Consider the following 23750-nt stretch of genomic DNA (forward strand, 5'->3'; position numbering starts at 1 on the left):
TCTAATTTGCTAATCTCATCTGCAGAGGCAAGGAGTTCTAGTTTACGCCCAGGGCTTTCAAGTTGGTTGCACAGATTGGGTTTAAGTGAGTGCAGTCGCATGTTGGATGCTCCAAGCTGGACAGTTTGCCATGCATCAGATTTTTAAGTGCCTGAAAATTGTTGAATGTTTTTCACATGTTGTAGTACGATCAATTGCATGTACCAGTAAGCAAGGAAATCATCCACAACTCTTCAAGACACCTTGAGATCTGAGCTGACAAACGTGGATCATAATTGCTTCTGCACCCCACAGAAATTTCAGAGGATTTATTCTACCCTTAATCCAAAGCCAAGTATTTATTATCTCAAGATCATCTAAAACTGGACTTCAGATGATGCCCAGTGCATGGAATCTGCGTCTAGAAATAAAACATGCGTTTGGGTTGTGCTTGGACAAAACATCAATACTGAGCATGTGGGTGACCTGTGCTTTTGGATCAAACGCTATGAAAGGTGTAATGTTTCTTACCTTTAGTACTTTGCTACATACGTTGTCAGTGATCTGCTGCTTTTTACAAGTTTTTTTTTTTCTTGATCCTCATTTGTTCCATCCTGTTACAGAATACTATACATTTTTCTTCTTCTTAGTGTAGTCATGCCGAGCACCTACAAGATCATGCCTGTTTGGTCTAATTTGTTTGCCCTCCAAATCCAGTTGCCTGTTGGGTGGGCCATTGGTGCTTGGTTTCTCCAAGCATCAATTTGTCTGATGCAAGCATTAAGTAGAACGCTGTTCTAGTACACCCAGAAGATGTGACATTGCAACAACTTCAAAGGTCTGTTTTTGGGTCTCAGTTCTTTAGTACGAAACAATGTTAATTGCTTTTCACAAGTAAGAATTTCACCCGGATTAGTACAAAATTGCATGTGTGTAAAGCTAGTGACCCAGCTCTGTGCTCAGCCTCCTGGTGCATTCTGTGCATCAACGTCCCCTGTGGGTACAGGTCAGCCAATTGCAGAGGCAGGCCATGGAAAGGGCTGGCCAGTTAAGACGCAGTTTTCCCCCTCAGTTGTCACTGAGGTACCAGAACTACTGAATGACACCAGAATGTTAAGAAGCAGTGCCTGGCAGGAGCCCGTCAAAGTAAGTGTGTGGGTGCGCACCATTAACAGCCCCCCAGGGTACCTCCACTGGTTAAGGAGACCCTGGAGGTTGACTTTTGGGGGTGACTTGACTGCATGATTCGCACAAGCAAGCAGTGCCTGGAGGAGCAGTGTGAGTCGGCCAGGATGAGTTGGCCAGGATTATTAGGCAAAGTGCTGCCATTTCTGTTCCTATAAGCAACATTTGATGCCACCGTTGTTGCTCATCCAACAACGACCCTGAAGGGAGGTACTGCCTCACCTCGGTTGGGTTTTGCAGAAGGGCAGGTTACATTTAAACCAAGGTGCAATCTGTAGTCTGCATGTCGGGAGCATGAAGAAAAGCCTCCCGAATTCTGCCGAATTGGGCATTAGACGGACACAATTTTGCTCTTCAGTTTGCTTTACGGTTGCATTCCGATGGTCCAACGGGTGCACATGCACAAACTTGTAATGGTTTATTTTTTTTACCTGTAAATATTTAATTTGTTTGGTTAACGCCTCTTTGTTTGTAAATATCTGAACAGTGTTTTTCATTTGTATGTAAAGGTGGTGGCTCCCCAAAAACCCGTCCTGTGAAGTGAGGGGCCATGGCCTAATTAGATGCTATTTTTGTTAAGTGTCAAGATCTCAGCAGTCCCGTCCTTGCAACCTGTTGAGTTTCAAACCCATGTCTGTACACAGTTGCTATCAGTAGTGTTCTGATTAAGTCTTGCATGGTATAAGTGAGCTTACGTATTAGTGATTACCGATCAACATGGTATAACTCTTGCAAGTTCTAGGTGATAACCAATTTTAGCATGTAGGAAAAATAAGGTACACAAAAAGATAATTTGTCCTGGATCACACATTTCTTCAAGCCACGGTTTGAGCCTTAGCTTTCAGTTTTATTAGTTTGCAGTTTATCACTTACCGCTCTGGGCATGAACTAAATAGGCCTGTTTCTCATCCACTTCAATGCCCAAGACATGGCTCTCTGCGTCCTGGGCTAGCCACCTTTGCTGCCTGGGAGGTGGCTGGTTACATTCTCCCGAAATTCATTTAAAATGGCCGTAGGACTAGAGTTAAAAAGCCTGAGCCTTGAAGTGGGGACTTTGCACTTGTTACAGTGGTTCCTCTTTTATGCACATCTCACTTTGTAAAAATGCAAGGAAGCTGGTGTTGGGGCCTATATTCCCTGGTTCCAAATTGTACATCTCTCTTAAAGCAAGCAAACCTAATTCCGGGTCTCCAAGCAAAATATATGAATTGCTTGTTCTGTAACGGTTGATGCTAGGGCTATGTACATGATTGACGTTAAGGTGTGCACGTGTCATTCATTCACTACCGTTCCTGCTCAAAGTAGGGCAAATCACGTTTATGCGCAGCTAATAGCTTGCAACTTTAAATTCTGTTCTCTACATCATTCATAGTTTTTAATTTATTTGCATTTTATTGCAGTTGCCTGTAGTGAGAGAAGGCTTCATTGTCCTGATTTTAAGTTGATGGAGTCTGTGCATGATTCCTTTGATAATAGATTGCAGTCCATGTCACTCTGAAAGAAGGTAGTTTATGCTTTTTTGGAACATTTACATTTTTAGTGTTTCTGGATTTGCTGAAATTAGTAGTTTTCACAAGACTGTTTCTTAAAAGGGCCCATTTGGCAAATGTGTTTCAATACGTTTTTTTTTCTTCCCCTGTATTGGGAAGCTTTTGGGGTTTCTCAGCTATTTGAAATCCGTGGCATCAAGAAGCCAATCTGATTTTAATGTCTTTTCTTGTCAACTTTTTTTTATACTGTTATGGATTCCCTCATTGATTTTACGAGTTGTTCAGCAGTGTGGAGGTTTTGTGAGCTGTATGTGGCTTCCTCACCAATAATGGCCAAATAAACGTTGTCAATTCTTGGAATGTGGTTCTGTTGGCAGTGTTTAATTCTGTCATGTGTATTGCTGTCTTTTGTATGCATTTATATTCTCATTTTTTACATTTTAGTTGGTTTCGTTTATTAAATGAACTTGACTTTAGGGTTGTTTAGTTTCCTAATTTCATTTCTCGTTTAAGGTGCAGTAGTACATTGTCTTTAGCTTTATTTAGCTGTGTCCTATCTTGTTTCATTACATTTTAATGTAACTTTCCTTGTAGACATTTGTATAATTTGCAATGTTGGTTTTAGATCTGCAACCGTTGATTTAGACAGACATATTGTAAAGCTATAGATATTGTAGTTAGAGTACATTGCCAACGTCCCATGCATAACTGGCAGCTCATTGTAATACTGGTAAAAACCGGTAATGTCAAATGGCCAGGGACCATATTTATCATGTCTAACATTGACACTGTATTTCTTTTTTTTTATTTTCTCCCTTTAGGCATCGACCATTCTTGGATAAGTTTTTATCAACTATATTCAACTATATTGGTAAAGCAGATGTTGTGTTGTTCAAAGCTCCAACAGAATGGTTAAGCAAAGGTGCACCGTATGATGTAAGCTGTATGACTGGGGTGTTTCTTGTTGACCTGCAATATGAAGAGGCCCATTTGAAAAGATGAGAAGGGACGTCTATGGGTGACTCCAGGTTGAAGGAATTCTTGGTTAACCATGGTAAAACTTGCTAATCCGCTTTATACTGAATGGATATTGGAGGCTATACACAAAGTGAAGAGGCAGAAACAAAGGCCGTCTGAAGAGAGGATCAGTCATGCTGTCTATTCCTCCCACGGATTGGATAAGAAGATTGTTAGTGAGCAGCTGGAATTGAGTGTCCAAGATGGTTCTGTCCTCAAAGTTCTCAACAAAGGTCTTGCATCTTACAAGGATCCGGAGAATCCTGGGCGGATCCCAGGCATTAAACCTGCTGCTTTTCCCAAACCTCTTCAAGGACCCAGGACGATCTTTAATGATCTTCGCAGTGTAGATTGGAATAAACTATTAAAACGGGCAATTGAAGGGCTACATGAACCAACAGGTTCAACTCTGAAGAACATAGAGGGGTATCTCCGCAGTCTAAGCGATTTGCAGAGTATTGCTAATAACCCAGTCTTTCAGCGAAGGTTACGACTGGGGACCAAACGTGCTGTAAATAATGGACGGTTACTGAAGGATGGGCCCTTGTACAGCGTGAATTATGGTCATTCTGAAGGCCGGGGGATTCATAAGTATTGCAGTGCTTCCGCAGCGTCGTTCCCACCGGTCAGCCTTTTACCCCATGAACAAGACCAGGTAAGTCCAAACCTACTTTTCAAGTCTAATTTGTAAAACTACTTACCCATTATCTGCAACCATGTTAGTTTTGATGGTTGGACTGCCTCTCAAAATGTTATTTTGCATTAGCTGGATTTGTGGCCTCGGGGTTTCCTGATGTAAAGTATAATGTGGTAATCCCAAAAACTGGCACCATTGAGAAGTTCTGTCAGTGGAGGTTTTGCTTTTTGCCACACATTGTGGTCTGTTTTCAAGTCAACAAAAACCCTGTGCTGGTCTGTCATTGTCGTAAGCAGGAGAGTTGACTACAACTCTGCCGCTGTTCCCATTCTCCTCGATTTTCCCCACTGACTTTGAAACAGTCAACCATTCTATCATAAAACGGCTACACGATACCCCCGGCATCACATATCGTGAACTGGATTGGCTGACCTTTCCTCACTAACCACCCTTCCCAGCTGCAACTGGGCCCTTTCTCCTCCACCACCTCACTCTACCTGCGGCGTCCCCCAGGGTTTTATCCTATTGCTGTGGCTCTTCAATATCTATTTCGTCCCTCTTGCTCACCTGATCTCCTTATTTTCAGTGTTATGCTGATGACACGCAGCTTTCCTTCAAACGTCCCTCTACTACCGCCTCCTCTCTTATCCCAGATTGTCTGAACGCCATCCAGGCATGGTGTGCGATTATTGATCTCCGTCTTACTATGAGTAAGACGGAGATCCTTCTCATTGGGATACCTTGCGCCTTGTTTCCAGCCTACACTCTGGCCGCACTCTACCCTCACCATCGTGGGAGGCCAAAAACTTTGGGGTCATCTTCGACACTGCTCTCTACTTCGCCCCTCACATCTTGAACCTTGACAAGAAGGCCCACTTCCTGCTCAACCTCCTTAGATGCATTCTCCCTTTCCTCACCTTTCCCCAGACGCTCAATGCCTCCAGCACTCTCACCCTCTAGGCTACACTACTGCAACAGCATCTTCCTCAATCTCCCCCTTTCCTCCCTACGCCCCCTTCAGCTAATCCAGACTAGAGCTGCAAGACTTATCCTTAGCCTCAAGCCCAGGGACTGTATATCTGCAGCCCGAACATCTGTTCACTAGCTCCCGGTGGCCGCAAGGATCAAATTCAAGACCCACTGCGTCATCCACAAGTTTTTCTGGGGCCTGGGACCACGCTAACTCCAACTTTCCACCCCTAAATACTTCCCTGTTAGAGCCCCGGGTTCGTCTAACTCCAACTCTCTGCTTGTCAAACGCTTCTCCAGGCAGAGTGTGGGGGAGCAGGTCTCTATCTTCTGCTGGTGCCTCTTTGGAACAGCCTCCCTGCTCCTCTCAGACTTCAACTGGACCACCTTAAGTTCCGGAAACTTCTCAAAACTCTCCTTTTCGCCACCTCTTTCCCTTCTAATCATCCCACTGTCCCCGAGACTGACTGCCTGGTCCTTCATGAATGCCACAGGTCACTAGGCCCCCTACCCATTCAAAAACCAGCACCCTCCTCCCACCCCTTTAGCACTGCCCCTGTGAGCCCCCTGCCTGGCGGCTGTGCATCCCACCTATGGGATTCCTCCGCTCTAGCACTTAGCCAACAGCCTCCTCCCTTGGTTCCCACCAGCACTTGTCCTTGCCCGGCTCACCCCCACCCTATCTACCGAAACTCTCTTCACTGCACTTGCACGTCCAAATGTCATAAGGCCTAGTAGGACCACAATTCTATATTTACTGTTTTTGCCACTGTTATTTACTCCCCTGTTCCCTCTCCGCTTTGTCTTCTGGTGCCTTGAACACCATTCTGTTGTATATGCACTTAAAAATGCTCCATATATAAATATTGGTGCTTGTAAAAGGGTAATGTAGCAGTTTGAAACTAGCAGTAGTGCTACACTCCCTGATGCTTGTGCTGCAAATCCCTTACCATGTAGACCAGGCTAACTCCCTACAATTACTTTGTATGCTTACTGTTATTATTTGAGTGCTCCTTTGGGCATTTCTGTGCAAGTGAGATGTACACAATGTGTAACCCAAAGCCCCCAATTGCCCATACACTGGCCAAGAGGAGTAACATGAAAAGTAGAGTATTTCTTTTCCAGAACTCCCAAGTCCTTCTCTTTTTCTAGTCCTGCCTGGTGTTTAGTTTCTATGTTTCTGAAGCCCTCATCCTCTATCAGTCAAGAAGAAATATGCCCCCAAGAATCGGATTGGCACAGCTGTGTGGGACCATGTGGTGCAACGTAAGGTTGTTTGAGGGCATGGTGTTGGCCAATAGAGCACGTATCACTGTGGTTGAAGCATTGTTGCCTTTTTATTGTTAAGCTCTTATATATATACCTCCACATGTGGTTTTATGGCGCTGGGAGGAATGACAAGATCCATAATTTACAGAATCGAAGATAAACAATTGAAAGAGATGTGGGAAAGACCATAAGAAAATAAAAATCGTAAACTGGAGTGGAATTTGATAAATGGCTGAACTTTAGTAACCCAAAGTTGAAAAAGCTGACTGGATACTGGAGCAGATTGCATCACACAACCAAGCACTATAACTGCGCTAAATACCTATCCACATGCTAATGTGCATTAGTGTTACAATCCAGCTTCATCCTTGGGGAGTTTCTTCAGATGGCTGTGAAGAGACTCATTTTGTTAGGGGTGATGGTGATAATGTAATGTGGCAGTCTCCCACAACTCCCACGGAGACTCCCTTTGGCTGCTGAATGGTAGGTGTTGGTAGTCTTTCCGCCATGCTTCCCATGGACTACTGTAGTGAAGGATCTGTTTGTGTGTTCAGGAGATCACACAGAGCGAGACAGACCATGAATTGTGCTGCCCCTCCACTTTCCATACCAGTAGTTTTCACATCTAATGGTTGTCCTCCCGTTTTTGAGCACTGACGCACTCCCCACACACTTTCTGGATTCTACGTAATACATCTCATATAGCATGGCTCATGGGTGTAGCTCGAGGTCATATGCACTATTCCATCCCAGCACAACATCACCACCAGCTTCCCCCAATCTATTCGATAAGGAACCATATTGTTGAGTATGTATCAATGGTGGTTTAAGTTGTGCATATCCTAGTTACAGGTCTCTTGGAATGCAGGACGAGGCTCAGATGGGTGCTTTTTTGAGCCTGGGTGCTTTTTTTTAGCTTGGGTCTATGATGTGGGAGTGAGTGTGCAGTTTAACTGGTTTACGGGTGGTTCAAACATTTGACAGGCTCACTACTTTAATTGCTAACACTGTTCATTTACAGGCAAAGTTTAAGGGGTTTCCTCTGGTGTACCCGAACGTTAACTGAATTGGTTTCCTTTTTTACTATCATTGCACTTTCTTTTTAACAGGTTGAGAGTTTTTATTTTTTAAACGGGTATTTCTGGGTGTTCGGTAATTGAACTAAGTTGATTTCTATTTATTATACTGTGTTTTCTTTCGGATTTTTAATTGTCCTGTGGTCATGCACACATGGTGTGGATCAATTATCCACCCCCCACCCCCAAAACATTTATTTAAGTTAACATGTTGTGAGTACATTAACAAGCTTATCAATGGGTACAATACAATGCAACCAATTTCGGTATTCGATTCTTGGGCCCACATGTTTGCACTCGAAACAGGTCCCCGCCTCCAGCCACACCCTCCTTTTTTCCAGTGGCAAGGAGGATCACAGAGCGGAGGAGTGCTGCAACATTGGGCGCCTAGTGGCTATTGCTGGGTACATCTCTGCAAAGTCAATGAATGGAGCCCACACCAAGACATACTTTGGGTATTGCTCTTCACACAGTGCCATAGTTGTGCCCGCCACCAGAATGTCCTAGGCCCTAACCCACCACATTTCAACCACTGGGCCCTCGGTTGCCTTCCAGGTACAGCCGATGACCAACTTTGCTGCCAGCAGGAGGTGACCGATTAGAGTAGCCATTGGATCAGTAACGCGGGAACACTCCACCAGTCGTATCCCGCAGAATCACCATACGTGGGGAAACCTTGTGATCTTTTAATCTAGCCAACGCCTCCTTCCAGTAAAGGCCCACCATGGGACATGACCACACCATGTGAAAGAGGGAGCCCAATGCTTCGCAGCCCCACCAACATGTAGCAGGGTAAATCACTGTCCATGTGATGCAGCCTCTCCAGGGATGAGATACCATCTATAGCAAAGCGTTAGTAACATTCCCCGTCTGTGACGCACCGGAGGACTTGAGCATCCAACCCCATATTCTTAACCATTCTTCATCCTCGATGGGGCTCCCCAAATCATCTTCCCATTTACTCCTGTTTGACAAGCGCATGACAGGATCTCCCGTATCCAGAAGCTTGTATAGCTTTGAGTTCCCTCCGCACCCCATGTTGCCCTCCTGTAGTGTCAAGTCAAGAGCAGTGAGGTGCCTAACAGCCCTCTTCTTCATGTACATGTGGGAGGCCCAGTGCCTCGGTTGCGTGTATCTAAATCGACTCTAGGAGGTTAAAAGTACGCCTGCATTCTTCGAATGTCATTGGCCTGTTATCTTCATAAAGCTGCTGTAGGCTTGCCAGGCCACCCATTTGCCAACACCCCCTCACCCCCCTACATCCCAGCCAGAAGCCCGGGTTATTCCACAAGGGTCTGAGGAGCCCCAAACCCCTAGATACTCCCATCTGTGGAGAGCCCTGCCCATGTAGTAGAGCGCGCTTTTGGTTGTTGCAAGTAAGGAGAAGCCCCATTCCTGCCCCAGGTGTCTCGCCTCCACGTAAGGCAACAGAGATATGTCGACTGCTGACTGGGCCTGTTCGATTCATTTCCACTTGGGCCCACCCCAGGTGAAGGCATGTGCGCTAGAGCTGCAAGGTTATAGTGGAACACATCCAGGACCCCAAGCCTCCTACACTCACTGGCTTTAGCAAGACCCTTCTGGATATTCTAGCCCGCTTATTCCACCAAATGAATCCGAATATCTTCCCCTGAAGTGTACGAAGGTCCAAATCCAGGACTCACTGCCAGAGTTGAACTCTGGTAAAGCAAACACAGGATCTGATTCATTTTGACTGCTGCGATGCGGCCAAACCAGGAAATCACCTGGTGCCCCCACCTTCCCAGATCCCCGATCGGTTCCAAAAACAGAAGGGAAACGTTAGTTCGATATACCTCTGATGGCTTGCTCGGGATACGAAGCCCCAGGTATGGGATAGTCCCGAGTCCACTGTATTGGGGGTATAGCGCTCCTATAACCTCTTTTTGCAGGGGCCTGAGGGACATGTCTAGTCCGTGCAATTTGCTGTTATTCACCTAAAAGCTAGAGGTCCGGCCAAACTCGTGCAGCTCTTCAATACCGCTGCCAAGGAGGAGGCAGTGTTGCTCATGGTAAGCAGGACGTCGTCCACATAAAGGCACACCTTGTAACTGTCTTGTTCTAATGCAGTTGGCAAATGGTTCCATGCATAAAACGAAAATTAACTGGGAAATCGGGCAGCCCTGCCTTGTTCCTCTGGTGATGGCTAGACTGTTTGACAATGCCCCATTAACTCAGAGGTGTTTGGATTGTTGTTGATAGATCGCCAAGACCCAGCCAGTGAACCCAGGCCCAAACGGGAAACTTTCCAGAACCCTCCTCAAGTAACCCCAGTCCACCCTATCGAAGGCTTTATGGGCGTCCATTGCGATTTATTCCCAGGTCTAGGCCTGATCGCCCCACCTCTAGCGAACCCAATGCGCCTCTCGCATTGTCCTGTGCCGCCGTCCTGTAATGAACCCTGTCTGATCACCATTTTTGAGCCGGGCAGAACTCCCATCATGCGACGGGCCCGAATTTTTGAGAAAACCTTTGAGTCCACATGGAGTGCAATGGGGCGATATGAACCACAAAGGGACGGGTCCTTACCCGGTTTAGGGAGCAAACGGTTGTTGAGGCTCCCATTGACGGGGCCACCCGTTGGAGATCATGAAGGAGTTAAACGACCGCAACACTGCAAAACGTCTTATAAAAAGGGGCCGTACAGCCATCGGGACCCGGGGCTTTATTTTTCAGTGACTTTATAGCCCATTCTACCTCCCCTGTTGATATAGGCTCCTCTAGGGTCTCATGATCTTCTTGAGAGAGGCGAGGAAAGCATGCGGCCCTCAAGTAGTGGGCTTGGGCCTCCTCCAGCGGGAGCTCCCCCTTTAAATACTGCAGAAAAGTGTTTCAAAGGCAGGCTTGTCCCGCTGTAGCACCCCTTGTTTATTGCGCATGGCCTGGACTGAGTTCCGGGTCTGGAGTTTGTGCCGCTTGGCTACCAGCAGGCGGTTAGCCCGATTCCCCTTTGTATAGTAAAAGTGCCTAGTTTTCAGTATTGCCTGAAACTTTTCGGTTTGCCAGCGGTGCTTCCACACCACTCTCGGGGAACGCATTGCTCTGTGGCCCCCCTTTTTTTTGTGTTCCTGCTCAGCTTGGGCAACCTCCTTTTATAGCCCCTCACAGATAAACTTCCTTGCTCTGTTATATGCTGCTGTCCTATAAATGAGCTTGCCCCTTAACACCGCCTTCATAGTGTCCCACACCATGCAAAAGACCAGAGTTTTCGTTTTCCTTAAAGTAATTGGAGCTTGCTTCCCCGATCTCCCTGGCCAGGATGGGGTCCCTGAGCACTCGATCGTACAGTTTCCACAGGCGCCTGGGTCTCTCGGGTCTATCCATTATTGCTAGGGTTGCCGGCGTGGGGGCATGGTCTGATAACGAGCGTATGCCTAGGTTCGCACCCCGGACACATGGGTATAGGGCGCTGGGAATCCGCACAAGATCCAACCTCGAAGCCCACATGGACATGTGAGCAAAAGGAGAAGTCCCCATCATCCCTGTGAACCAGCCTCCATGTCTGCACTAACCCCAATTCCCAGAGAATAAGGCAAAATGATATGGAGTGTTTGAAATCTAGCCTAGTGGGTGGGAGACACTTCTCCCAACGGGTTGGGAACCAAATTGAAATCCCCGCCCAGGAGGAAAGCTTTCCAGGAACCGGTCTTTGCCAGCGGTGGGAGCGTACAGAGAGACCAAGGTAAACATGCAGTCCCAGAGCTGACCCTTAACACATAGATATTGCCCCTTTGGGTCTCGAAGGACCTTGGTTTTCGTGATCGAGATTTGTCCGCCCACCAGAATGGCCACCCCCTGCTTTTTCTCTCCTCCCGATGCAAAATACTTGTTTGGAACTCCTGTTTTTCGTGCAACCTTCGTCTTGAGCAAGCAGGTGAGTCTCCTGCAGGAACACAATAGAGAGGGACATGTCCCTCAACTTGCTTAGAATTGATTTTCTTTTGACCAGGGAGTTCAGGCCCTGAACATTTCATGTCCATCACCATAGTGCATAGTGTCTTCCTCCCCAGCGGCATTCGCTACATCAGCCGACATGGCACTATAGACGTAGATTTCCACCCCTCCTCCCCGACTTGTGAACTGTGCCTGCTGCCACACCCCCGTGTGACTGACTCACAAACAACATTTTGGAACACAACACCCTCACCCCCCACACGCCTCCCCCCCAAACAAGCTCAAACATGAGCATCTTCCAAACATTTGTGAAATTCGTCAAGGGCCCGACTTGAGGGCGGAGAAGAACCCAAGCTTACCAGGAACCGCCCCAGCCTCCATTTCAGGTGTGAAACCCTTCATGCCCTACAGGTAGCCCAACATCCCCAGCGTCCAGGGATTCCATACGGTAACATGGTCAAAGCCCAACGGGTCCTCTCCACCTTCAGGTCTTCCCGATCGGGCCTCCCTCTGTCCACCTTGCGCCATTTTTGAGAGGCTGTTGGCTATGTATCCCCGTCAGGGCTTTGGGTGGCTAAGATCATCTGATTAATTCAGCTCTCCACTGTGCCGATCCAGGAGGACCTGCAGTAAGCAGGCACATGGCCGATCAGCTTGTTCCCAAGCAAGGCTTCAAAGCAGGCAGCCAGACCACTTGCGCTCCCACCAAGGCTGCCGGGGTGATTCTAATTGAGACACAAATACTTCAGCCAGAAGGGTAACCTTCCAGGATAGATTCAGGGGCAATGAGGATCTGATGTAGTAAACTTTCCTCTGAGCCGGCTCCCCAACCCCCTCGCTTGTGTCCCCCACCAAGCGGATTCAATGCAGTGCCATGTACAGTGTGATGCTGGGGGAACTGCAGGGCCTCGTTTGCTTCAACCCACTTTGGATTGTCTATTCATCCACTGGTCAGGCCAGCGCCCAAATGTGACTGTGCTGGGGAGCCCGCAGGCTGTAGAATCTGTAGATGCGCCTCCATTGTGTGTGGCGGCTCCGTGCTCCTCCAGGTGCCCATCTCTCATGGGCCCCCATCATCCCTCAAGCGTGTGCCGCATTAGTCTTGCATCATCAGCGAGAGGCCAGCTCAACTCAGCTGACGCAGGGGCAAGCCCAGACGATTTCAACCACAGGAGCAGGCAGTCTTGGGAGGGAGGGGGTTGCGGGGGGGAGGGAAGCAATCTCACGCTCCCCATCCAAGTGTCCCAGCAGTGCCTCGCTGATCCACAGTTACCCCGGCAGCAACAGGCTCACTGCCTCCTAGGAGTGTCTCCTCTGCTGTCCCCACACTCCTCGGCCAGACCCAGTGCATGGTGCAGGGCTCCTCCTCACCGCAGGCAGGTAACGCTGGGCTGATGCTGCCGCAGCCCACCACAACATATGGATTGCGCCAAAGGCGACTCCAACAAGGATCAGTAGTCTGAGTCGCAGGGCAGGCGCAGCTCTCCCCTCATGGTCCGGACCAGTACAGAGCCGCCATCTTTCAGCCAGCAACGCGGCGCCTGCGTGTCGTCTCACATCAATAAATGCTGGAATGCCCAGAGCCGCAGACTTTAGCTGCTAATATCCAACGTACCATTCTTCCTCCCAAGTTAAGGTCTGAGTCTCAGAAGCGGGCTGTATTCCACCTTGTCTGCCCTTTCTATGCCGGAGGCACTCGGGTAGCTATCTTCTCGATGGCGTGCCTAGCCACGCCCCCACTGTGGAACCATTATTTAAGTGTTCAGAAACATTAGAGCCATTGTGTATACAAATGGGTAAAAAAATGCCATTATCACACCAAGCTGCAAGTCTCTGTGTTGGATCCTTCTTAGTTTCTCCACACAAGCTACCAAAATGCATTCAATATAGATTTGATCTGTTCAAAACATGTAGTGGTACAAAATGATTTCTAATGTCCATATTTAAGATTTTATTTTTGTTTTTACAAGAGTGTGAACTAGTTAGATGCAGAGTTAAAACAACCAGAGTTTGCTGATCGCATTTTGCTTTGTAATAGTCTATTTGGCTTTATTGAGCTTCTCTTCGCGTGGTGAAAATTATTTTCAGAAATTTTGCTTAATGCCGGATTTCACATGCTTGTAATCACTGTTCTAACAGGTGTTACTTGCCTATTCATTGGTACTGCATTTATCACCCTGGGAATTGTGGACAGCAAAGTCAGAGACGTATAGGTGGCCTTGTCTTGCAGGAGTACTTATCTTGTGCTCTATCACCTGATCTGATGAGTTTATGTATAGTCTAGCTTTTGTAATTTGCATGGCCTCTTGGATGTTTGAAACCTGCAAGTAACAAGGTGCAGTAATGAGTGGGTTAGTGGGTGCAGAGCAGAGATTGCTATTGAATCGTCTTTTTGAGGTGTACTCTGTTATTGTATGTTATGTTGCTTACATGCATGGCTGTTGTAGGAGACCAATATTGTCCATTTCAGATCATTCTGCCCCCTAGCATTCCTGCTGACATGCCAACATTGTCTGGCAGGTCCTTCATCCAGTTTTGCATACTTGGTGACAGTGTTGCAGTGGATTGTCAGTGTAGTGTTGCTTTGTGCTAGGTCACTATTGTAGTATTATGACTTGGGTTCTGAAGGTATTAGTCTTTTGATTTTACTTCAGGTTCGACTTGCCCAAGTAGTCAACTGTTGGCAGTAGGTGGAATATTTGTAACGTCTCAGTAATTGAACTAGTTATTGTGAATTCATTTTAAAACTTTTTAATGTCTCGAATTATGGTCTATTGGAGCAGATGTACCTACCAAATGCATCATGGCATGTTTCTTAACATTGTCCACCTTTTAATCTTACTTTGTCATCTACTTTGTCATCTGTTTATTTTAACTATATTCAATTTCTTTCCCAAAGTGGTTATTTTCCGACCGTTGTGATACTATGTATTGTAAAGTAGTCTTGTAAAGCGCTCTTCTGCCAGTAATGTTGGCTTCGCTGCTTAGGGCTCTGTAAGAAAGCAAGGTACGGTGTGTTAGTCTTGATAGCAGGAAGGCAGATGCAGAAACGTTTTGATGTTGATGGTTGCTTATCGGAAGTGCCTGTATACCTGTACGTCGGTATGAAAATCTGTCTGTTTGGCACCGACCGGGCCGGTTAACCATATAGGCAACCCCCAGTTTGTGGAGTGCAACAACTTAACAGCATGCTTGTTGATAGAAGATGGATAGGGTCTGAATCTGTAAGTACTCTAGAGCTAGGTTGCAGCCTGTAAGAGTGCTGGGGGTTTAAGGGTGCAAGATTTCAATAGTGAGGGGTTTAGTTGAGGGATGTGGTGGTGAGGGTGTTGTCACTTCCTTGCTCTTTGTGGTAGATTTCACTGATTTTAAAGGTGCAGTCTAGTGCCTAGCGGGAGGTTTCATGAGTCTGCTTGGTTTTCCACAGATGGTAGTGCCAAGAGTTTCGAAAATGCTCGTTGTGAATTAGCCCAAGTTTGTAGAGCACAGTTTTTAGTCTATTTTTCTTTTCTTTAAAAGTGGTTGGTTGAAAGTCCAAGTAGTGAGTAGTTTCCTGAAAGTAAGGTAGTTCGCCTGGAGGCATAGAGATTTGGGGTAGGGTTTTCCACTCCTTGCCATTTCTTGTTGGGGACTAGTGCAGCATTGCTGGACCTAAGTGTTCTAGGAGGAGGGTAGTGTTGAAACTTGCTTCTGAAGGAAGGCAGGCCTCCTCTGTGGTATGAACTATGGCCAATGCACAAGGTTTGGAAATTAACCCTTTTTCTGGATGGGTAGCCAGTTCTGAGTACGTAATGCTGGCGTGATGGGTTCAAATTGCTTGATTCCGAGTATTGCACCTACATTTTAAACTCTTAGAAGTTTCCTGATTAGGTAGTCTGGGAGTCTGAGATAGAGGCTGTTTGCATAGTCTAGTTTGGATAGTATGAGAGCGCAGCTAGGAGAAAACACTTCCGACGATGGCTTTGAGGGTGTTGTGCATTTTTGTTTCTTACTATGTTTGACATGTTAGGGCAGGGTCCCCTCCCATCAGGCCACAGTATTGTGGTGGAGTTGGAACCTGTCTGATTGCAGAACTTCAGTTCTGTTTTGCTAGGCTTACATTTTAGTCTTTTTGCTGTCATCCATCCGTCCACCTGTACAAGGCAGTTTTTAACTTCTGGGGAATTTGGTGATGGGTGGTTCACACAGTTCTATTATTTTTTTTAACTTCTTTTTATTAGGATTTTATCATGATGGTTCTAAAACCAAACATAATTCCCATTTTCCCCCTCTCCCCCCTCCATCCTCCTGAAACCCCCTCTCACCCCGCCCTCCCAGGTCTGCAGCACCACTCGTGTTTCATCACTTTATCCTCCAGGATTCCAAGTTTGTGGGGGCAATACCGTTCCCTAAAGTCATCATGCAAAAAGTCCATTGCTGACTCCCATTCCGCCGAGAACTTGGCTTGATTCCCTTGCAGGGAGTACGTGACCCACTCCAGGGACTCACATTACCAGACCTTGGCTAGCCAGTCCTGTTCCGTTGGGGGATCTTTTGGCTTTCCGTTTCTGCGCTATGACCAACAGGGCTGCCACAGATGGTATTACGTAGGCCTTTAGTTTGTAGTTCGGCCAGGCCACTAATACAGAGTAAGCTTTCTTTTGGGCCTCAGTGTCCGTTTCCCAAATAACCTGTGCATGTTATTAATTACTTTCCAGAAGTCCCCCAGTTTTGGGCAGCCCCACCATGTGTGTAGCCAGCCCCCTGTTCTGCCGCATTCCCTCCAGCACTGCTGGGTTATTGTTGGCTAAATTTGTTGCAGGCGCTGCGGTGAGAGGTGCCACTGGGTTATTAATTTGTACCAAAATTCCCGTATTCGTATGGCTTGGGGGAGTTTGGGAATGTCTTTCCAGAGGCGTTCCCATTCCGTTCCTGGGATTGGTTCCCCCATTGTGTCTGCCCATTTTGTCATGTACTTTGGGGCTACGTTCTGCTCTGCTTCAAGCCCCAATCTATATGTTTGAGATGAGGTGTCCCCGGGTGTTGTGGTTAGGAATTTCTCGAATGAGGTGAGTGGGCGAGTTGCCGCCTCCCGCATGGTAGGATTCATTAGCCAATGTCATAGCTTGAAGGAAGTAGGGCATCCTGTTTCTCTGTTGGTCCTAGCTTTGTCTTACATTGGGTGAATGGCTTGATGTTTGTGCCCTGAAACATGTCTGATTTTGGTGCAGCTTGCTTCTTGCCAGCGTGTGAAGGCTCCCTTTTTCTAACCCGGGGGTGAATTGGGGATTACTGAACATCGGTGTGAATGGGGACAGGAAGGTGGTGATTTGCCTTTGCTTTGCCAATTTATCCCATGTGGTTTCTACGAATTTTGTGATTTCATATATGTGCATGTTCCGTGGGCGGTCTGATTTAAATAGCCACAGGACGTGGCTTAGGGGTGCCTACCACAGCATTGTCCATTTGGGTCCACCTTTCTCTGAGCCTCCAGCAAACCAATCCCTTACCACCCGTATCTGGGCTGCCCAGTAGTACATATGGAAATTTGGTATGCCTAGCCCACCTTTTGTTGATGGGGAGCATCATTTTTCTCAGCACTGTGCGAGGAGGTTTGTTATTCCAAACGTAAGAGGTTATCGGTTTGTGCAGTGTGCAAAAGGAGACTCTGGGACTTGGATCGGGAGGGCCTAGAAGATGCAGAGGAGTTTGGGAAGCACTACCATTTTAAGAGCGTTTCTGTCCTAGCCAGAAAACCGAGAGAGGACCCCATGTGGTATGTTTGGCATTTATATAGTGCTCTATATATCATTGGTATGACCTCAAAGTTGGTAGGTTGAACGTCCTCTGGGACTGTGGTCCGGATCAGTTGAGAGAGTAAGGTGGCATAAGGTGCATGGGTGCAGCTGAAGCGACTGCGCAATGGTAGCTGCATGCTAGCATTAGGTGTGGTGGTATTTGATATCAGTGGAATGTGTGCAGTCAGGGCGATGGACACCAGGACTGGGTTCTGGCTGCGTTAGACCTGTTTAGGACAATTGTGTGCAGCTAGGCTGAATAGGAGGGGTATATCTGCGTTTTATCACAGCGTTGAGGTTTTCATGAGGCAATGTTCGTATGTGAGCAGCTAGGCCGAAATTGATTGAGGGGTGTAGTTGAATTCTAATTGTGAGTTGGTGTAGAGAAGAGTGAGCATAGCAATATGAGAGATGAGTGTATGGGAGGAGATTGCAGGCTCGTTGTTCTGGAATTAAGTTCTGCGTTTGCGATTACCGCCTTCAGAGTAAACTTATTCGTAATTTATTAGCTGTCTTCAGTGGCGTGATTGCTCAGGATTTCTGAACATTTGTCATCAGGTAGCAAGGTTTCATGAGTCTTAGATGGTCATATTCGGCATTATGGAAAGAGCCAGGATTTTAGAACTTTGCGAAAGGCCATGTAGCTGTGGGTGTGTCGAATATGAGTGGGGAGAGGGTTCCACAGAGTAGGGGCTAAGTTTAAAAAAGCGGATCCTCCGATCCTGGCAGAGTTCGAGGTTGGAATTGCACGGCTTGATCTGAGGGTGCGTGATGGGAGGTAGGGTTTTAACTTTTCTTGTAGGTATGTTGGGCCGGTCTTGTGCACTGCTCGGTGGGTAATGTAAAGGGTCTTGAAGGTGGCCCTTCGTCCGACTGGGAGCCAGTGGAGGGTTTGAAGAGTGGGAGAGATGCGGTCTCTTGTCCCAGGGCAAGGAGAAGTTTGGCAGCAGCGTTTTGGGCTCTTTATAGTTTGAGTTGGTATGCCGGTGCTCCCAGATAAAAGGAGTTGGCATAGACCAGTCTCGACATAACAATAGACATAACAGTGGCAAAGATGTTGGGGTAAGAGAGGTAAGGAAAAATGCGTCTTAGAAGTTTGATGTGATAATGACAGCGACAGCATTTTGAAACCATATTGATTCAACGGGAGAGTGTTAGGCCTGAGTCCACAGTGCAGACAAGGTTTTTGACTATATCGGAGGGAGGGGGGATGTGGGCTGAGGGAGGGCGGGGCCATGGGAGCGGTTGTGGGAGAAGGGCTGTATTGCCGCACACCATGTCGTCGGTTTTATCAGGGTTCAAAGGGAGGTGGTTACAAGTCATCCATCGGTCAATATCACAGAAACAAGCCTCAAGATCAGGGCATGGGTTGGTTTTCGTCTTCATCAGCGTAGTTGTAATGAGAGGTTGCATGCGCGGATGAATCCTGGTAGAGTAGTCAGATGGAGGTTGAAGAGGAGAGCAAAGGGGCATGCACCTTGGGGTACACCAGTGTTGACGGGGCGAGCAGTTGAGACAAAAGGGGGAATGAAGAAGTTTTGTCTTTGTTGCTGAGGAAGGAGATAATACATTTGTGTACCGAGCCACGGATTCCTCAGGATTGGAGGCGGTCAAGGAGGATTGGATGGTTAACGGTGTCAAAGGCTGCAGAGAGGTCGAGGAGTATCAGTGCTGCGCATCCCTGAGAATCTGCCATGACCTTGAGCTCATCCCAGATCGATATCAGTGGTTTCTGTTCCATGTCGAGGTCTGAAGCCTGATTGTGCCGGGTCAAGGAGCTTGTTTGATTTTACATAGCAGTTGAGCTGGGAGTGTGCAGTCCGGTCAATGAGTTTTGCTAGAAATCTGGTGTTGGAGATCGGTCTGTAATTCTTGGGTTCAAGTGGGTCGAGGGATGCCTTTTTTAGAAGTGGCTTGACGTGCACTGTTTTTTAAAGGCTTCTGGGAAGAGGCCAGAGGTGAGGGAGTAGTTAAGTATAGCTCTTGCATGTTGTCCTGCGCATGTAGAGGAGAATATTTCTTTCAGAACAGAGGCGGGGCAAGGGTGGAGGGGTGATCCGGAGGGTCTGCTGGCTGTTAGTAGATCAAAGAACTTGTCTCTGAAGATGGGTTTGAAAGAGTTGAAGGTTGGTTGAGTGTGGCGTCGGGGCAATGGGATTAAAAGGGGTCGGGTTGGGTAGGGTAGGGTAGGGTTTCAGCAAGGACAGTTTGGAGTGAAGGGTTGCTGTCCGGTCAAGTGCGATGTTATAGAGATGTAGCAAGAGGGAGTCGCAGAGTGATTGTGTGGGAGTGGTTTGGGCGGAGGTGCAAGCAGCATTAACAAATTTGGAGATTATCTTGTGAAGTTAATTGCTGCTGCTGCCACAGTCCAGAATTTGTTTATTGTAATAGGCTTTTTTGGCCTTGCGGATCTCGGATATGTAAGTACGGTGGTGAAGGACGAACAAGGATCAGGTGGGGTTGGTTTTAGATGTTCACCATTTGCGTTCAAGAGTCATTTTGTTTGAGTGTCTTCAGGAGTGGAGTGAACATTTGGGAGATGGTCGTTTGCGTGAGGTTGCAGGGTGCGAGGGGGTGAGCGGAATTGGTGATTCTTCAAGCCAGGAGTAGAAAGATTCGATGGTTAAGGTTCTACCACAGGACAGCATTGCAGGGGGATGGAGTTGCAGGGCTTCAACTAAGTTGGGGAGTACTTTGACTCTGTTCCAGCATTTGGACATGTGTCAGGGCAGGGGTGGCCCCAGGAGGTGGGGCTGGTGTGTGGATTGAGAAAGGGATGGCAAAGTGGTCTGTCCAGATAAGTGGTTTGGGACTGGCTATAGAGAGGTCATACGAGCTGAAGATCGCGCCATGGGTGTGCCCACGTGAGTGTTTTGGACCAGTATGTTTGGAGAGGTTGAGTGAATCGAGACTGTCGAGCAGCAGATGGGTCATGGGGCTGTTGGGCATATCAAACCAGATAATTAAGTCACCCAGAAGTGTAAGGGATGGGTGCTTTACCTGGATGATGGCAATAGAGTCGCAGAGATTATTGGCGAAATGTCTGTTGTATCCAGGGAGACTGTAGATGAGTAGGAAGCTGTGGGTGAATGTCGATGGTAGAGAGAGTTTTAACCGAAGGGATTCACAGGAGGCGTTGCATGTCTTGGTTTCAACGAGTGGGATGGAGAAATGGGGTTTGTAGAGGATTGCCACTCCACCTCTGGAGGGTCTTGTGGGTGATTAGCGAGTAGCAAGGGGGATGGAGGGGGGAAAGGCCTTGTGCTGCACTGGTGCAAAATCATCAGAGAACCAGGTTTCGGTGATAAAAAATTAGGTCGGGATTGTCAGAGGAAAGGAGGTCAAAGATGCTGTGTCTGTTTTGTGCTACAGAGCGGGCATTAAAAAAGATGCATGTGACTTTGTGAGGGGAAGTGGATTTCGTGGTGCTCAACACGGGGTGTTTGGGGGACATGGGTGCGGGCGATGAAGGGACTGTGGGAGGGTCATTCTGGTTGGTGGAGACTGGGAGGGGATTTGGAAGGGGGACATGATGCACATGCACTTTGAGTAATGTGTTTGGGGGCTTACTTTGCAGTTGAGGGGAAGAGTAGGCAGGCAGTGGTAGTTATGCGAGAGACGAGGAGCGGGGTGGGTCAAGGGAGAATGTATGCCTAGTGAGTGGAGCATGTGAGGTGGGGGTTTAGGCGGATTGCTTGTGGTTCGAGTCTGGTGGGCACTGGGGGTTTAGGAGTGCTGGATGAGAAGGCGAGGGGTGGAGAGTAGGAGAGAGTGGCAGGGAGGGACAGGAGGTAGGGGTGGGGGGGGGGGAAGGCTGGTAGGATGCTCCGATGGAGAATAGGTGAGGTGTGTATGGTGAGGGAGAGGACCAGTCACACTTTCTGCGTGAGGAATTGGAGGAGGTGAAAGAGGTGGAAGGAGGAATTTCTCAATGGGCACAACAATGGTTTGGTAGTGGGGTGGGGGAAGCGGGGATAGGCTGGGATGGGTGGGTGAGGAGTTCCACTGTGGGCAGCGGGATGGAGTGCGACTCGTGATGTTTGGAGTGCCATAAAGCTCCCCGGGCTCGAGAGTTTGACAATGCATGCAGTGAATGGATGGGGAGTTGTAAATGGATGCATGAGGGATAATGGGTGGTGTGTCTGGGTGGGCTGAGAGACGCTTGTGGAGTTTGTAGCGCCAGAGAGCTCCCATGGCTTGTGGTTTTGACATTGCGTTGGGTGTATCGACGAGGGGAGGGCGGATGTTCTCAATAGATGGTAAAGGCAGGGTGGAAGTGTTCTGAAGGGCTGAGGAGTGGGGGATGAGCATTTGAGTCGACGAGGGCATGGCGCGCCAGAGGGGTTCTCCGATCTCAGAATTGGGGCTGGGGAGATGGTGGGGGGAGGGGTGTAATGGGGGGGGGTGCAGGAGAGGTCTGGAGGAGTGGAGTTCGGGGGATGGGTTGTGGGCTGACATGGGGTGTGGGGATGGTTCAGGAAGTTGGGTGTGCGGGCCATCCGCAGGGGGAGATGAATTATGGGGAGGTAAGGTCTTGAGAGGCCAGGAGTGAGGGGGGGGGGGGGTAGGAGAGTAGGGTTTTGTTGATGTGGGGTCTCCATCCTGGGGGATGTCGGGGGCAGCACCTAGAGTTTGATGTACCTGTGACAGCGAAAGCAATGGCGCTGGATGTGAAGCCAGCATCTAGACATGGGATCAATGACGGAGAGAAAGGGGCAACGGGAATTCGGGGTGCAGTAGCAGTGCCTAGATTTGGGATGCCTGGATAGAGGGGGAATGACCCAGTGCGGGAAGAGCCCTGGAAGTACCAGTGGTGCCTAGACTATGAGCACTTGAATAGCGTGGGAAAGCCTAACACAGGGACAACAGTAAATGCGGTAGCAAGTGATCTATGATATCCCAAGCTGGAACCCCAGCCCCTAGATTTGAGATGCCAGGATGGAGGGAGCAGGGCCTAACACAGGGACAACAGCACTTTCTAAGTGAGTGTGTGACGTAGGCTAGTAAATACCCAGTACTATCACAGTGGGCAGGAAGGAAAGGGGAGAAAGAAACATGGGGAGGGTCGGGGCACGCAGGCGTGCAAGCAGGGGCTGGGGGCTCACTAATCTTTTAAAAATACAAAACAAGGCCCAGGAGTGTCTTGCAACAGTAGCACTCATCAGAGAAAAGCCTTGGAGAAAGAGGCAAGCAGGGACTTATGCCGGCAACTAGGCCAGGGAAGGGGTGTAGCTGTTGGCCTATCGGGGGAGGGGGGTGGGATTAGGGGGGAAAAAGAAACAGAGTGTCGGGGCACGCAAGCGTGCAAGCAGGGGCTAGGGGCTCGCCAAACTTTTAAAAATACAAAACAAGGCCCAGGTGGGTCTTGCAACAATAGCACTCATCGGAGAAATCCTGAGGAGTTCTAGTAGGGGTATGTAGTGATGATGCCCCTGCAGTATCTTTGTGATGGTGACCCCTAGGAGCTTAATGCCACCACCTTGTACACCGGAATTGGGATACCTTTTTAACCTGCTCGAGCCTCGTCCCTCCTACTGAGAGGGTCAGTATTTCGGATTTCGTTCCATTTACTTTCAATCCAGCCACTGCCCTGAACGTCTCCATTATCCTCACCACCTCCTGAAGGCTTTTCTCTGGGTCTGTGAGGGTAAGGAGCATGTCGTCTGCGTATGCCATGACTGTGTATCCACACCCACCCCTCCACAAATGGGATCCCCTGTTTTGATTGGTTAGTCCGTATGGCAGTTTGGAATGGCTCCAGATGAATGGCGTATAGGAGTGGAGACGGGGGGGGGGGGGGGGGGGCAGCCCGGTTTGGTCCCCCTCTCCAACTTTGTTTGGGAGAGGTCTTTGCTGATTAAGGGCCAGTCTATTTGGGACCCTCTAGTTCGCAGAGAATTTGTTTATGTAGGATGCCCCGAAGCCCATCTTCTCCAGAGTGTTGAACAGGAAGAACCACTCTACCCTGCCAAACAACCTTCTCAGCTTCTAGCGAGAGAAGAATGGCGGGATCTCCTTTGCGTTGGATTTTCTCTATAATGTGACAGACCCTCTGAATATTGTCTTGTCTGCCTATTGTGGATGAATCCGGATTGGTCCGGTGAATAAGATGTGGGAGAAGGGGTTCTAGCGTATTGGCAAGGATCTTGGTGTAGAGTTTTGCCCCCACGTTTATTAGGGCTATGGGCCAGTATGAGACGCATTGTGCCGAGTCTTTAGCTGGTTTGGGGAACAATTTGATTTTGGCCTCTTCTATCGTGTGGGGGCAATACGGCCGGATTTGCCAAAGGTGTTGAATGAGGCCAGCCTGGGTGCCAGTACATGCTGGTATCTTCTATAGAATGCTGCTGGCTATCTGTCTTGCCTGGGCCTTTATTGAGGGGTAGGGTCCTAATTGTTTGTTTCACTTCCTCTTATCGAAATCTCTGCCTCTAATGCT

The 23750-nt window shown here is 48.1% G+C and overlaps 1 protein-coding gene across 2 annotated transcripts in view; it reads left to right on the forward strand.

Moving 5' to 3' along the window:
- KAT6B (lysine acetyltransferase 6B) overlaps nt 1-23750 on the forward strand; it is a 1467124-nt gene that overhangs the window by 19099 nt on the left and 1424275 nt on the right. For both annotated transcript variants that reach the window (XM_069610967.1, XM_069610966.1), the window contains exon 2: nt 3476-4326. In XM_069610967.1, the coding sequence (XP_069467068.1) occupies nt 3706-4326 (621 nt within the window). In that variant the 5' untranslated portion in view covers nt 3476-3705. The remainder of the gene's footprint in view (nt 1-3475; nt 4327-23750) is intronic.

This window comes from Ambystoma mexicanum, chromosome 8 (assembly GCF_040938575.1).
Source record: "Ambystoma mexicanum isolate Mex_15411 chromosome 8, UKY_AmexF1_1, whole genome shotgun sequence".
In the NCBI taxonomy this organism is placed as follows: Eukaryota; Metazoa; Chordata; class Amphibia; order Caudata; family Ambystomatidae; genus Ambystoma; species Ambystoma mexicanum.